This window comes from Nymphaea colorata, chromosome 2 (assembly GCF_008831285.2).
Source record: "Nymphaea colorata isolate Beijing-Zhang1983 chromosome 2, ASM883128v2, whole genome shotgun sequence".
Lineage (NCBI taxonomy): Eukaryota > Viridiplantae > Streptophyta > Magnoliopsida > Nymphaeales > Nymphaeaceae > Nymphaea > Nymphaea colorata.
The window spans coordinates 19,909,994-19,924,471 of record NC_045139.1 but is presented as its reverse complement, the minus strand read 5'-3'; the positions used below and the strand labels follow the sequence as shown (position 1 = coordinate 19,924,471).

The 14,478-nt window shown below is 37.2% G+C and overlaps 1 protein-coding gene across 5 annotated transcripts; it reads left to right on the top strand.

The window, feature by feature from the left end:
• Positions 1–2,950: 2,950 nt before the first annotated feature.
• LOC116248255 (putative pentatricopeptide repeat-containing protein At4g17915) lies at positions 2,951–13,840 on the top strand. Of its 5 annotated transcripts, none has more exons than XM_031620937.2 (5): positions 2,951–3,251; positions 4,603–4,763; positions 7,845–9,607; positions 10,550–11,144; positions 13,293–13,840. In XM_031620937.2, the coding sequence occupies exon 3, from the start codon at positions 7,903–7,905 to the stop codon at positions 9,271–9,273; it is 1,371 nt and encodes a 456-aa protein (XP_031476797.1). In that variant the 5' UTR covers positions 2,951–3,251; positions 4,603–4,763; positions 7,845–7,902; the 3' UTR covers positions 9,274–9,607; positions 10,550–11,144; positions 13,293–13,840. The 5 variants fall into 5 exon arrangements, with proteins under 5 accessions (XP_031476797.1, XP_031476795.1, XP_031476801.1 ...); XM_031620935.2 differs by having other exon boundaries at positions 4,593–4,763; XM_031620941.2 differs by having other exon boundaries at positions 4,506–4,763; positions 10,845–11,144.
• Positions 13,841–14,478: the final 638 nt, after the last annotated feature.

Here is a 14,478-nt window from a genome sequence, read left to right as displayed (position 1 = left end):
TCTCTTGGTGGTTTGTTCAAGCATAACACTGTTCCACGACACTGTACTAGAGTGATCTACTTGTACAGTGAGATATGTTATTGAGGGTGGGACTACTGTATTTGGGTTGTTCTAGGTCATGTTCAGATGAGTCCATTGTCTTCATAGGTCGGCAAGAGGCTAGCGCATGTAAGAGATTATCGGCTAGTGAGAGTGATCTACTTGTATAGTGAGATCCATTATTGAAGGTGGGACTACCGTATTTGGGTTGTTCTTGCTTTGAGGTCATGTTCGGATGAGTCTGTTGTACTCATAGATCCGCAAGAAGCAAGCACATGTAAGAGATTAGCGGCTAGTGAGAGTGATCTACTAGTACAGTGAGATCCGTTATTGAGGGTGGGACTACCATATTTGGGTTGTTCTTGTTTTGAGGTCATGCAGATGAGTCCGTTATACTCATAGGTCAGCAACAGGCGAGTGCATGTAAGAGATTAGCAGCTAGCGAGACGGACTCGCATCATGCGAGTTGGTTGTTGTAGAGCTCAAAACAGCGAGGTTCTTGGGGAGAAATTAGCATGCCTATTCATGCGCTTGTCTTCCTCTTCCCACATAGCAAAAATGGATGGATGGGCAACGTTACATGGGTGCGCCTTTTTTGGCCTCGCACCCACGTTGACGCGATGCGGGTGTGGGTGCGCTCCGGATGCGCACCCAAGCTAGTCAAACAAGAGTCGGGTCTGATATTGTCCAATTTTTAGGTTTTTTTTTTTTTACAAAGTCGATCCCACGTCTCCTCTCCCCTTTGGCGCTGCTTTACCCCTTTGCTTGCTTGCCGCTGTTCCTCTCACTTGCGATCTTCTCTTCCACCGAAAGCTTCCTCTCCAGTCTCCATCCGGCGACCGGTGTCCATTGCATCACCTCCGGCCATCGGCATCAGGTTTCCTTCTTTCCCTGTGTTTTCCTACCGTCTGGCGTTGGTCGTTGTCTCAACTGCGTCTCTCTTGTTTTCCTTCATTCTTCATAAAACCCTACCTCAACTCGATTGCTTCTCTTCTATTTTTCTGCATTCTTCATAAAACCCCCTTTGTCAAGGGGACCCTCTGTCCCCATGCCTCTTTGTGATTCTTGAAAAATTTTCAAGAAAATTTGAGTTAGCCATTACCAATCACAAAATTGAGGTCCCTCATTTTGGTAGAGGTATTGAAGGTGTGCCGGCTACCATGTATGTTGACAGCCTATTCATCTTTGTTAAAGCATCCAACAGATCTTTGCATCATCTAGAATATTTTTAAAAGAATTTAAGAAGGCTGCTGGGGTGCAAATTAATCAGTCCAAATCAAACTTTTTTGGCTTTGCTTTGTCAGAACAGAGAATGAGAGCAATTAGTGATCAATTTGGGTGGGTTCAAGGCTCATTTCCCACGCAATATCTAGGCCTCCCACCATCTCTTTTACGTCTCTCAACTGCTGATTGGGATCGGGTTGTGTTGAAGATGCAGAATCGCCTAAATCAATGGAAATCTCATATGCTGTCATATGCAGGAAAACTTTGTCTCCTAAAATTTGTGATTGTTGTGCTGCCCTGCTATTGGTTTATGGTCTTAAGGTACTTGATTTCTGTAATCAAGAAGCTTGAAGAAATTATGATTAAGTTCTTGTGGGGAGATTCTGAAGTTAAGTGCAGAATGCATTTAGTCCCTGCTCAAGAACTTTTTCTGGTTAACCCAATCCATTAAAAACCAGTCTCTTGTCTGGCAAGGCCTCTTTACTGCCAAAAAGGGGTATTCAGCAAGATATATGTTGGGAGCTTGGCTCGATTTTGGACTGACTATTGGAATGTTGACTGTTATCTGAATTGTTTATCGTTTGCGGATCAGTTAGAGATGGATCAAGACAACATGCTTACAGTTAAGGAGGCCCCTGGCAAATATAATTTGAGTTTCTAGAGGAACCTTTGTCTCTGTTTGTACGTTTTGCAGGCTGGTAGTCTGCTTGTTATCTGATCTTGGTTGTTTTCTCAAGTGTTGGCAGGACACAAAAACTAATATTACTGCCTGCAAGTTAACTGTTGGTTGTTTTTTTTTGTTCAATTGTTCCTGACTTTAGAATAGCGGATAACTCTTTAAACTTATTTATGGGCATTCATTGCTAGATGTGAACTTCCATTTCACGTCTGATATCATGATTAGCCAATTGGGATTTGCAATTTTGATCTTGTTATTTAATAATTTTGTGGTTTATAGACAATTTTTTGTCATATATATTATATACATATTATTATTATTATAATATAATAATAATAATAATAATAATAAAATACTGTCGTCGTACCGCCACACCTAAATTTTTTGAGATGTGTCATGCCGGCACCCGCACTGGCACCAGCACCGGCACCCACACCCTGCACTCAAGTCACATAGTGGATGGGTGTGAGAGACATGGAAGAGAGATTTTCGTACCTGTGCTGTGAGAGAAATGTTTAGTTGCCTACTTAGTTGATAAAGGAGAAAAAAAAAGAAGGGGCAAGGGCTATCAGTCTGCTGCTCAATAGCATAATTCCGAAGGTGTGAAGAGGGGCGAACATAATGTACGATAACGTCGGCATTAAAAGTCACACATATTTACGTGTGAGTTTAATTTTAGAATATAATTTATACCACTACCGACCGAAAACGTCGCTAGTCTGAGTTCTCGTGGAGTTCTTTTTTTGGTGTATGGTGGAAATAGTATTCCAATAATACAATAGAATTCCACTAATTCGAAATGGCAAATGTGGTTTTATTTTTCCATGTTTATTATGCAGACCCATCAATCAGCAGAAAAAAAATATGTGGAAAAATTCATCCGCCCATCGAATACAAACTGAATTTTAAAAGAAAAAGACAATTCACTTTCTCCCTATTCCACTAAATTATTCCCATAAAAAAATTATTAAATTTTCCCTTTGCCATCGAAGGGACCCCGGAGAAAGAACGAAGATTTCGGGCTCACGTTCCGGAAAAAGAGTCGGCTCCCATGAGGTGCGACTTTATTTCCAGGACAGAAGTTTTTTCTGCCCGCATAGGGCTTCGCCGGTCACAGTTTCCTGCCCCCTGCTCTGCGCCTTCTCTCTATTTCCCCGACTCGCCGGCGGTAGCGACCCAGTCGCTCGCCCATTTCTCGTACACTCAACCCATACAGCCGCCAGCGCTTGCCATCTTGCTGGAGATCCATTCCTGTGAACTCCCCATTGCTGGAGCCGTCGTCACTGGAGCGGTACCGTTTTACACATAGGTACGTTCTCTTTTTTTCATTATTTACCATTCATCTCTCTCTGTCTCCCTCTCCCTCTCTTATACTCTTCCTTCGCAGTACAGAGGCCTGCAGCCTCTGAAGCCATGCTTTATCTTTTTTTTTTTTGTCATCTCTCTCTCTCTCTCTCTCTCTGAACTGAAAGCGAGAGACGGGCTGCCTGAGCGGCCCGTGTCTGTGGAGGGAGAGGGGGCTGCTTCGGCAGCTCCCCTGCCTCTTTTTTTTTTTTCACCTTGGCTACTTATTTGGAGATGTGTGTTATTTATAACTCAAGTTATTGATTTTTTAGTTTTTGTTACTTGTTTGTCTGTGTGTGTTATACAGAGTTCAAATTATTGATGTAGATTGAGTTGCCTGAAGCTAGAAAATCTGATTTTAGTGTTTCGGGAACTCTTCTGTACCTGGTCTCTGTTGCTTCCCTTCAAATCGTGCTGAAATCAATTTATCTTTTGATGTTCTTTTATCTACTTGCTTTCCTGGTCATCTGAAATTTCGACTGAAGAGTAGAAATATGATCATTTTGAACAAAAACCAAACTTGGAAGTGCTTGTTTGTAATTTGTATTGATCTGTGGCTGTTTTTTGTCATGTAAAATATGAAATAGGTAGTCGACAGTTTGAATTTTACATAATGCTAAATATATATGTTTTTTCTGTGATGGTCAATTCAAATGAACCATGTTCATAACATGTTGAGGCATAACAACTGAATTGAAATGGACAACACTGAATTGATTTTCAAATGAACATGAAGTAAGTTGCTGACAAAGAAATAAGGGAGCCCTAGTTACTGCAATTTTTAGTTTATATCATCCACTGGTTTTGATGTCAATATCCAATAGAATTGCAACTCTTTTACCTTCGTATACTATGGAAGGTATTGAAATATGAATATTTCTCCCTTTTCCATGCATCAAATTGCAAGCTAATTTCATCTCTATGGTAATTTCATGAATATTTCTCCCTTTGGCATTCATCAAATTGCAAGCTAGTTTGATCTCCGTGGTAAATACGTCCTTACATAATATGCTCATAGTAACAAGTTCATAGCTAGACATACCTTGAATCTGACATATGGCTTCATTGGTGATTGAATATTCTGCAATGAGGTTGGCAGATAACTTTCGAACTTGTTAATCTACAATCAACTTTATTGAGCAGCTTAGTGAATTTGGTTGATGTAGTTACAAGCAGATTGTTTTTATTCTACTAAACTTGGTTTTAACTTTTACGCTAGCCCTTGTGATCCAAATGGTTGACTGGAAGAATGAAATATCATGGATTTCTTGTCGTATTCACTATGAATCTAAACTGACCTTTGTAGCCTGGTGAAGTTCCTAACGCTGATGAACAGGCTACATGGGCATTGGCTTCCATGTTCTATTGACATGGAGTTCTGGCCACCTTGTATAGTAATATCAACCATTGGATTTTCTAAGCCAGGGAGTTTGGAAGGCAAGAACACAAGGCAGTGCCAACGGTTTGCATATCAATGGTAAGGTTTCTATTCCATTTACTATTTTTTCTGTTGCCGCAAGCTTAAAACAATTCCTTTTATTAACATTCTGGGCGTCCAAACAAATGCCCAATCTGGAAGTTGGCGCTTTCTTCTTGCAGCTATTCCAGAATTATAAATCTTGTAGGGTGATCAAATGGGCCTTTAATTATTATACTGTAACAGTGTAGAATATTTTAACTGTATTTATATCCTTACACACACACACACACACACACACACACACACACACACATATAGACGAATTAAAATCACCAGCTATCTCCATGGCCAGATGGTTATTTTTATTTTGTGTTGCTAAAAACTGTCACAAAAAGAACATTTGCGATGGCTAATTGCTTGGCCACGAATTTTTAGCGACGGAATGCAGTTGATGTTGTTTTCGATGAATCTAAGAGTATGTCTTCAAAATGTCCAAAATTATATTATTGAAAAGAAAAGGTCTATATTATTGAAAAGAAAAAGAAAAAAACATCCAATAGCTAGATGGGGTTTTATGAGTGAACAAATCTAAGATTATCGTATAAATTTATTCTATAAATCTAACTTATAAATTGGGCGTTGCATTTTGTTTTTCTACCCTATAATTGTGGATGCCTTGAGCTTATCCATATGATTGGATTCACCCGAAGCCTAAGTTGTCAAAATGGGAAGTCAGATATGGGTTATTAGTGACCCTAAAAAGACTAACTAGGACTGGCGTTGACTAATAAACAAATACATACACTTACATGGAGATAAATATAGAAATATATATTATCTATACAAAGGATACACATATATGTTTATACATCAGGATTAGTCACCTGACCAACAACTAGGCTGATTAATTGGCTAATTACTAGTCTCATCAATTAGTAGTTGGTTTCAGAGACATGTTAGTCTATAGCCAAGTCAAATTAATAGTTAGCTGATTAATGGAAATTTCGACAACTAAGCCATAAATAATTTCAGGCAACCGGAAAAGGTGGACCTCACACTAGAGGGTAATTAACCATGTCTCCCAGAGTCCCACTTTTATGTTCCTTCTGTATCTCATGACCCACAAGCACTATATGTGCTGTTTTCCACAAATTCAACCATATAAATGGGTGCAAAGTGTTGAAATTTATTGGATTAGATAATATCATCAAAAGTCAGATGTATGAGTCCATTTGTGAAACCAACACACAGAAGTTTCTCAACTTCATAACATTCAAACTAAATATTGGATTTTCATAATTTTTTTTATATTAATATATTTTCATACGTTTCACAAACACACACAATATCCGTCAATTCAGCCATCTATGGATCTGTTGCCAATCTTTGACAAATTCAATTGTATAGGTAGATGTGGAGTTTCCAAATATAGGACTCACAGAAAAGGAAAAGAAAATCTCATGTTATGTAGGCTTTCAAAATTAACAATCTTAGCTTTAACTCATAAAATCCAATCTAGACATATAAAAACCATGAGTTCTTTTATTGCTACATCTTTGGTGATCCTGTCTATGTACTATGTAGTTAGGTTTTTGAGAGAACTTTTAACATCATTAAGTGGACTAAATGTTGGGCAATCAATTATTGATTACATGCTACTAATGAGGGTTCTATATGTGTGAAACTTTTTGAAGTTTCCCATCTTTGGATGGGCAGGTTTGTGCAATATGAATAGAAGTACCCTTCATGACATTCTTGAGTGTCCAACTGGGTCCCACTCCATTAGGCATAAAAATTCCTACACAAAGGTGGGTAACTTCACAAGTTTTATATGTATAAAACTCTCATTAGTAGTATATATATATGTGTGTGTGTGTGTGTGTGTGTGCTTGTGTATGTAAAGAGAGAGAGTAATTTTGGTACTAAGTCCTTGTTGAGTATTTCAATGTTCTTAAAGTGTGCTTGATTGATGATCGACAGTATAACAGTTAACTAGTTCAACTCCTAGACGGCTAGGCCCTACTTACTTTGCTACCTCTATCTCATTTTAAAAGACAATTCGTATAAGCTAGTGCAAAACTAGGTTTATTTGTTATGTAAACAGAAAAGGAGTTGGAAAGCCAAGTTTGGAGCTAGGTTGTTTGCTATCACCCACTGAGGTGGTTTTGAATTAAGTTTTTGAGGTTTCTTTGATTAGGTTTTGGAGCAAACTTTCTTTATCTGCTACCAAAACTGGCCCTAAGAGAATTTATTTTGAACGTTAAATATGTAATTCAAGCCTATATTGTGATGTGAGGTGTTTAAGGATAAATTTAATGATCTAAAATACTGATATCTATCAACCAGTGTCTCAGATATCGTGATATTTTATAAAATATTGTGATATTAACGTAAAAAATAATAATGACGCAAAAAAGGAAAAAATCGCGCTATTTTAAAAAAATGGGAAAAATATTTATTGCGATATTATCGCGATTTTTTCACGATTTTTTCATTTTTCTATTTTTCAGCATTGATATTATCATGGATTCAAACATAAACTTAAAATAAATTATTTTTACTATCATTAAAACAGTCCTATTATCACTGTTACATAGTTCTATTTATGTTTTCCTATTAGTTTCTCATCCATTTCATTTACACCTAATTTTTTTATTTTTTAAATTTTGTTGAGTTTTTCCCAAAAAAAAACAAATTTGCTGATAAAAACCCTAGAAAAATCTCGCCAATAAAAACCCGAGAATGCTATTTGTGACACTACTATCAACTAATATTGATCCAGTTTTTGTGGCCTTCTATTCTGTTGTTTCTTTCTTGGGTGTAAATTTGGGAAGTTTGAAAATGATGTGAGAAAGGAAAAAGCACAATTGTGCCAATAAAATAAAATCTTTTCTGAATAGCAAATAACAATGTGATTTGAAACTTTGAAATTATATAAACTAAATAGTTATATAACTTGATAGCTAACTATTTCACAATGTTCAAAGTCTTCAGACCAATTTCAGTTTTTTTTCCAATTTTGAATGCATGTCTGTTGTATACATAATCATCGTTTCATAGAGATGCCCGTAATCCTTTTTAAAGAACATAAACTTCAATGGCATTGATGGCGGTCTTTGTTACTTGTTTACTTTGCAGGCTGCTTGTTATTCAGTTGCTGATTTCCTGCATATTTTGATTGGTCTGGCCATACACAATGGCTTCAATTTTGTCCACACGCTTTCTGAATATCACTATAGCCTCTTTCTGCAAAGCTAAAAACCTGGAAAAAGCAGAGGCTCTTTTAATTGATGGGATACAACTTGGTTATTTGCCAGATGTGGTTACGTACAACACCTTGATATCTGCATACTGTCGTCTCATTGGGCTGGATGCAGCATATCCTATACTCAATAAAATGAAAGAAGCAGGAATAATGCCAGATACTATTACCTACAATACTTTAATTGTTGGTGCTTCTCGAGGTGGCTCATTTAATCGATCTCTGGATCTATTTGAAGAAATGTTGCAAGCTGGGATCTCACCAGATAATTGGACTTATAATAACTTGATCCACTGTTTCTTCAGAACTGGAAAGCCAGAGACAGCATACAGTATATTCCTTGATATGGCCAGCAGGCAACTCTGTCCTTCCTCAACTACATACAATATTATCATCAATGGCCTCTGCAAGACTGGCAATACTGGTAGTGCTGTTAAACTATTCAGGAAATTGGAGGGGCTTGGCTTTTCAGAGATAGTTACTTATAACATATTAATCGATGGTCTCTGTAAGGCAGGGAGATTGGCTGAAGCAAGGAAGCTCCTGAAGGAGCTTGGGCAATCGGGTTATATTCCCAATGCCATAACATACACTACCGTCATGAACTGCTGTTTTAAATCAGGGAAAATCGAACAAGGTCTGCAACTTTTCTCCGAAATAAAATCCAAAGGCTATTCAACTGATATCTTTGTGTATACCACCGTGATAAGTGCATTATCTAGACTGGGGAAGACAGCAGAGGCTAATGCTTTCATTGAGCAGATGATGAGCAAGGGAATTGCAATGGATGTTGTTTCATATAATGCTATCATTAATAATTATTGTAGAGAAGGAAACTTAGATATTGCATTCCAGTTGTTGAATGAAATGGAAGAAAGGGGTCTAAAAACTGATGAATACACTCACAGCATATTGATTGATGGCCTATGCAAGGCAGGGAATGTAGAAGCTGCCAGTAAACACTTCCACTACATGGAAATGAAGGGATTCCACTCAAGCTTGGTAGCTAGAAATTCTTTGGTTCTTGGTTTTTGCAATGCTGGTCGTGTAGATATTGCTACCAATCTTTTCAATGAGATGGAGATTAAAGATCCGTTCACATATACATCTTTACTGCATGGTCTTTGCAAAGCAAAAAACTATCGCAGTGCATACAAGCTCTTGCTAATATGTTTAAAGAACGGCATAAAGGTCCTTAGTGCCACTCATCGTGCTGTTCTGCTTGGACTTCATATTACAGGCTTATGGAAAGAAAGAAGGAAGCTTAGAGCGGCTATTCGCAAGGCAAAATTTGTAAAATACTGAACATGAAACCAAAAGCTGAGGTACTTTTGTGTATGATATAAATGCTTACAGAGAAGCGGACTAGCTTACCATTTTGATATGGTTAATTCTTCCTTATTGTGTTTGTCATATCCAACCACAACCAAAGGAGAAGTCTCCTGAATCAATTAATGCTGGTCAAAGACCCGCAAAAGAAAAAAAAAAAAGAGCTCAGATGTACATAGGAGGAAAAGGAATCCTTAAGTTGGAATATAGTACAACATCAGTGTTAGCAGAGAATGAATGTCCCAAGTGTCAGATTTCTGCAGCAGGTGTACATTATTCTTTATATGCCCCATTTTCGTGCTATCTGCAGGTAAAAAGAAAAAGTGAATGTTGCTGTTCTTACAAATTATTTCATTATACATGATTGACTCTATAGATGACATAAACTACTGCAGCTTACTTGTGTTATACTTCTCTATAGAGCTGGTACTTAGTTTCTGTTGTATAAGGAAAGGAAATTGTTCAATGTATCTGTTGTATGAGGAAAGGAATTGTTCAATGTAATAGAAATTTCGTATGAGTATGATTCTTTTGTCGTGAAATGAGTTTTAAGTGGATAGGTTTATCTTAAAGCACACTTACAAGAACCCTCTATCTAAGGTGGAAGCTATCTGTTCAGAAAGAATACTCTAGAAGCAGGAAATTTGATGCCCCCATCAAAGAGGTGGAAGTTTGGGAGAAGCTTTTAGACATTTCTGAGAATCCGGTTTTCTATGTAATGACAAACCACTTCTCAATTGATTCAATTTTCAGTTATTTTATTTTTCTCATTGGTTTGTATGTTTTATTTCCTTAGTCTTTTCTCTCTCTCTCTCTCTCTCTCTCTCTCTCTCTCTCTCTCTCTCTCTCTCTCTTGCTCTCTCTCTCTCTATCACCCTCAAACACACACATATAAAACACATGCATGGACACACTGACACACAAGCACACACATATATATGTATACAGAATCAATGTTGCACTTGCATGCGTGATGGTACTATCTTGCTTCATAATTTTTTTCATCTTGTCTCTGATTTTGGTCATTCTTCGTTTATGTTTTTTTCGCTTATGTAGCCTTTTATGAGCATAACTTGCTTCCCATTTCATAGCATTTTCTCATACTTGTTTCCCTGCTTTCACATCTTATACTACTTCTCTCAGATGTGGCTTAAAAGTGTTTATTTCATGATTGACCAATTCATCCCTAAGGTCAATTATTTTGATCCTTGAATTTCAAACGGTCTGAAAATCATCTTTTAATTAAAACCAGGTCAATGCTGAGCATCTGATATATTATCAGGGCCATGGACCACTCTATATTATATGTGCAATAAAAGAGAAGAGGGCGGACATTGAGAATATAGGGTGTAGCCGAGCCTGGCCATCCTTATTGGAAAAAGTTATTCCTTATTGGAACTAGGCCTGACCACTTCCTTCTTCAGTGCAAGATTGCTTACCAGGATACTTGTATTGGCTTTAGTGGTTCAAGAAAAGGTGTCCTTTCAGTTAACACTCGTCTTATATTGTTCATGCTGATAGTAAAATGCACTTTGTGCCAGGAGCAGAACCATGTGTGTGCTTGTGTGGGCGCTCAAATCCTTTTACATATGAAGCTGTACCAGGGTCTACTTGCATGGGATGTCCTCACTATACCCTGGCCTGCGCATTGTAGGCTGTAAAAATGCCCCCATAGTCTCATACAGCGAATGTGATTGGAGTCTCATCCTGGTGAATGATGAACTCTCCTCATGTTACTGCTGCTGCCGTTCGTGGTGCTTCCCTACAGAAAGCAATGCCACGCTGACTGGGCCTTCCCAGCATCCCATATCTGCCGAGAGTCTCACTGTCCACCGGCCGCCTGCTGCGTGAGTCCCTCTCTCTCTTCGTCTTCTTTTTCTTCTTCAGTCTTCAGTTTTGTTCCTTTTCCAGCGTTTGTGCTTTTTGGTCACCATCGCCAGTTTCAATAGCCATTGGCCATGGTTGTTAAAAAATGGTAACCCTCTCTCTCTCCTCCTTGTGATTGCGTGTTGGTTTGCCTGTTTTGCTATTGTGTTTGGGTGTTTTGATTTGTGCATTTTGATTTTGATTTGGGGATTTTGTTTTGGGCATTTACATTTGGGGGTTCTGAATTTCCTCTACTTTAGTAGGTTCACAACTTCACCCAATTCCCACTAGCTCTGTGCCCATTCTGGAGTTGAATATTTGGGTACCATAGATGACTAGCAAGTTTGGTCTTGTTATGCTTTCCTTCGTGTATGACGTCCTTCCACTGAAGCTGGTAGAGATTTGGTGTGTGGATTTAAAAAAATTTGACGTTCAATTATCTAGATAGTAGAATCAAGTGTCTAAATATGGTTATTGTTTAACTTTGTAACAAACTTGCTTAAATAATTAGCTGACTATTGTAGTTTTAATGGGTAAAGGATACTGACTACTGTATCACCTGAATATGTTGCATGTCGTTGTAGTTTGTACCAAACTTGCTTAAATATGTTGATTGTAGGAGGCTGGTTACTGATTTGTTATTGGTATTACTCAATACAACTTTTAATCTATTTTCAAGAGATATTAAGTGTGTTAAATATAGGAGCTTAAAAATTCACTTGTATTTCTAACATTTTTTTAAACATAGTTGTGGTGGCAACCGATGGTTCATTTTATTAAAAATTATATGTATGGAAGAAATACTTTAATCCTCCTAACATAGTAGCATGGCAAGTAAGACACTCTCTTAAATTTATTATACAATTAAATCTGAAAATTTTCGTAGTTAAGAACCATAATAGATTTTGCAAGCTGACGTTGATAAATTTTTTCCCTGTTTTCACAAATATAAATTAAATAAATTCCTTTTTGTCTATTATCTCAACTTAAGCATCAGTAATTAGTTTTCTCTGATATTCTGTCAGCCTCCTTCCTCCTTACTATTTCATCAAGGTTAATGTAAAACTTATATATTTCATCATAGCTTATGCCATGCCCTGTCTATTTCAATTTTCATCATGTCTTATGCTTCTATTACAAGTACTGCCCAAAAGCAGCAGATAATGTTCAATAGGAAATGACCAATATGATGGATATAATGTCTTGCTCACGATAGCTGAAGTTTTTTGAAAAAAGAAAAATATGCTATTCTAGAAATATCACCATACATATATTATCATGATATAGTAATTGTAAATTGGCGAATAACTTAGACACCATATAGAAGCCTTCTTCATTTTATGTATTTGGGCAAATGTGAGTAGGACAGATTATTTCACGTATGAAAACTAGTAGTCAGAATTGAACAAATTTAGTACCTTCATTATCTTCCGTTACCCTTTCCAATGCAAACGTATCTCCAAAGTCCATGCTGCTTACCTGTCATATAGACATGCTATTCTGGTTCTGGTCTATTTGAGACAGGCTTTTACGTTTGTATTGATATTTTATTTTGAATGTCTAGGCATGGATATTTCAATTTGAGCTCTTAAAAGAAATGTTTGGCAAGTTCTTTTTTTAATTTACTGTATTTAGTGCTGCTCAGCCAAATTTTTTTGGCTCTGCCACTGCTTTGTGCCAGTGAAAGTCCCTTTGTGGGGGATTCGAGCTCTTGTAAACCTATAAATTATTATGCTTTCTGGGATCAGACCTCTGGGCAATTCTTTGATAACGTCATTGCTGAAGCCCTTCATGATTAGAAAAGATACACCGATGGTAGTTGAGTACAGAATGGAGAAATAACAGATCAGACTGCAAGTTGCTTGTTTTATTTCATTTCAATTTATGCATAACAATTCTTTAGAATACAAACGAGAAGGAAGAATAATTACTTGTCTTATGCATTCTTAAGCATTGTAAACCTAGTGGCATATTTACGCTCATATTATTTGGGAGTCGAATGGCATGGAGCATAATGCTTGTGTTCATGACTTCATATTATACCTTACTTTTGGTCAATTTACGATAATGTCTTATATAGAGCAAAGGTGAGCTTACCAAAATTTTCACTTTTGTTGTTTGCGGAACAGGGGGATTATGGGTTGTGGATGTGGGAAGTTGCCTTTGAATAATTTATAGTTAGAAGCTTTGTCTTGGTTCACAGTTTAATCAACAGACGCATGGCTATTGATCTCGATCATCCAGAGCATTTGACAATGCTTAGGCTTCTTTCGGTGGGAATAGTCGACAGTGGGGGCTGGGGGCTGAGTTCTTTAACTGCTAGAACGAAACGTGGAGTTGCACAGCTCATGCCGGACTTGATTTCTCAATGCCAAAGCAAAAAATTAAACGTTTAATTTTGTGAGAAATCTGCCATGGCGAGAATGGGTCAGCTCCTGATGGGTCACCCCAAAGAAGTTTGAGAAGGCACAGTGTTTTTGGGAGTTTCCTTGAGTTTTTAAGTTCTGGATAGCTTGTCATGCAATATCTCAAAAGAACGACAGTTTATGTACGATTTGCTGTCATGTTGGTCTCTTCACCTGTCTTCATCTAAACCAACGTTCCCACATTAATTAGAACAAATTGCAAATTACTGCTCAATGTTTCAACATTTTATGAAACGCTACTTCACCTTTAACAGATAACAGATCGTTGCTTGGCTAACAAAATAATTCACAAAGGACTGCCTCTACTAATGTTCTTGACAGGAATTAAAGGACAAATGGGTGTATCAAAATGCCTTTTACCTATTTTTTTAAGTTTCAAACACCTAAGGTTGTGTTTGTTTCACTCAGACCACCTTTCCATCTGGTCTTAACTTTATGGTTTTTAATATGTAGCATACTTCAATTTGTTTAAACTGAGGATTTTAAAAACACAACTTTATATGCAGCTTCTTTTGGATTTAAGACTATCAAATGCCACTTTAATGAAATTTTAAAGAAAAGAGGATTTTTTCCATTTAACTACTCGTGTTCTCTCTATCCTATTTATTGACGACTATCAGATGAACATCTCTCATGAGTTGAGTGAAGGGGAGTTTTTGTTGGTCTGAGAGAAAAAAAATATTACTTTGAGTAAAATATATGCGTAGGAGATCGAATTGCAGTTGAAGAAAAAGCGGTTTCTATTCAATTTCACCATAGATTTCTATTGCTTTTTGAAGCTTACCATAGATTTTTGTTGTTTCGGGAAGGTATGACAATAGTGTACAAGGGAGATGAAAATGATTGATTGTTGCATTGACCAATTTCATTGTCTAATGTATAAGATTTT

Coding starts and splice junctions, on each gene's coding strand:
- LOC116248255 (XM_031620937.2), top strand. CDS start 7,903: ATGGCTTCAATTTTGTCCACACGCTTTCTGAATATCACTATAGCCTCT.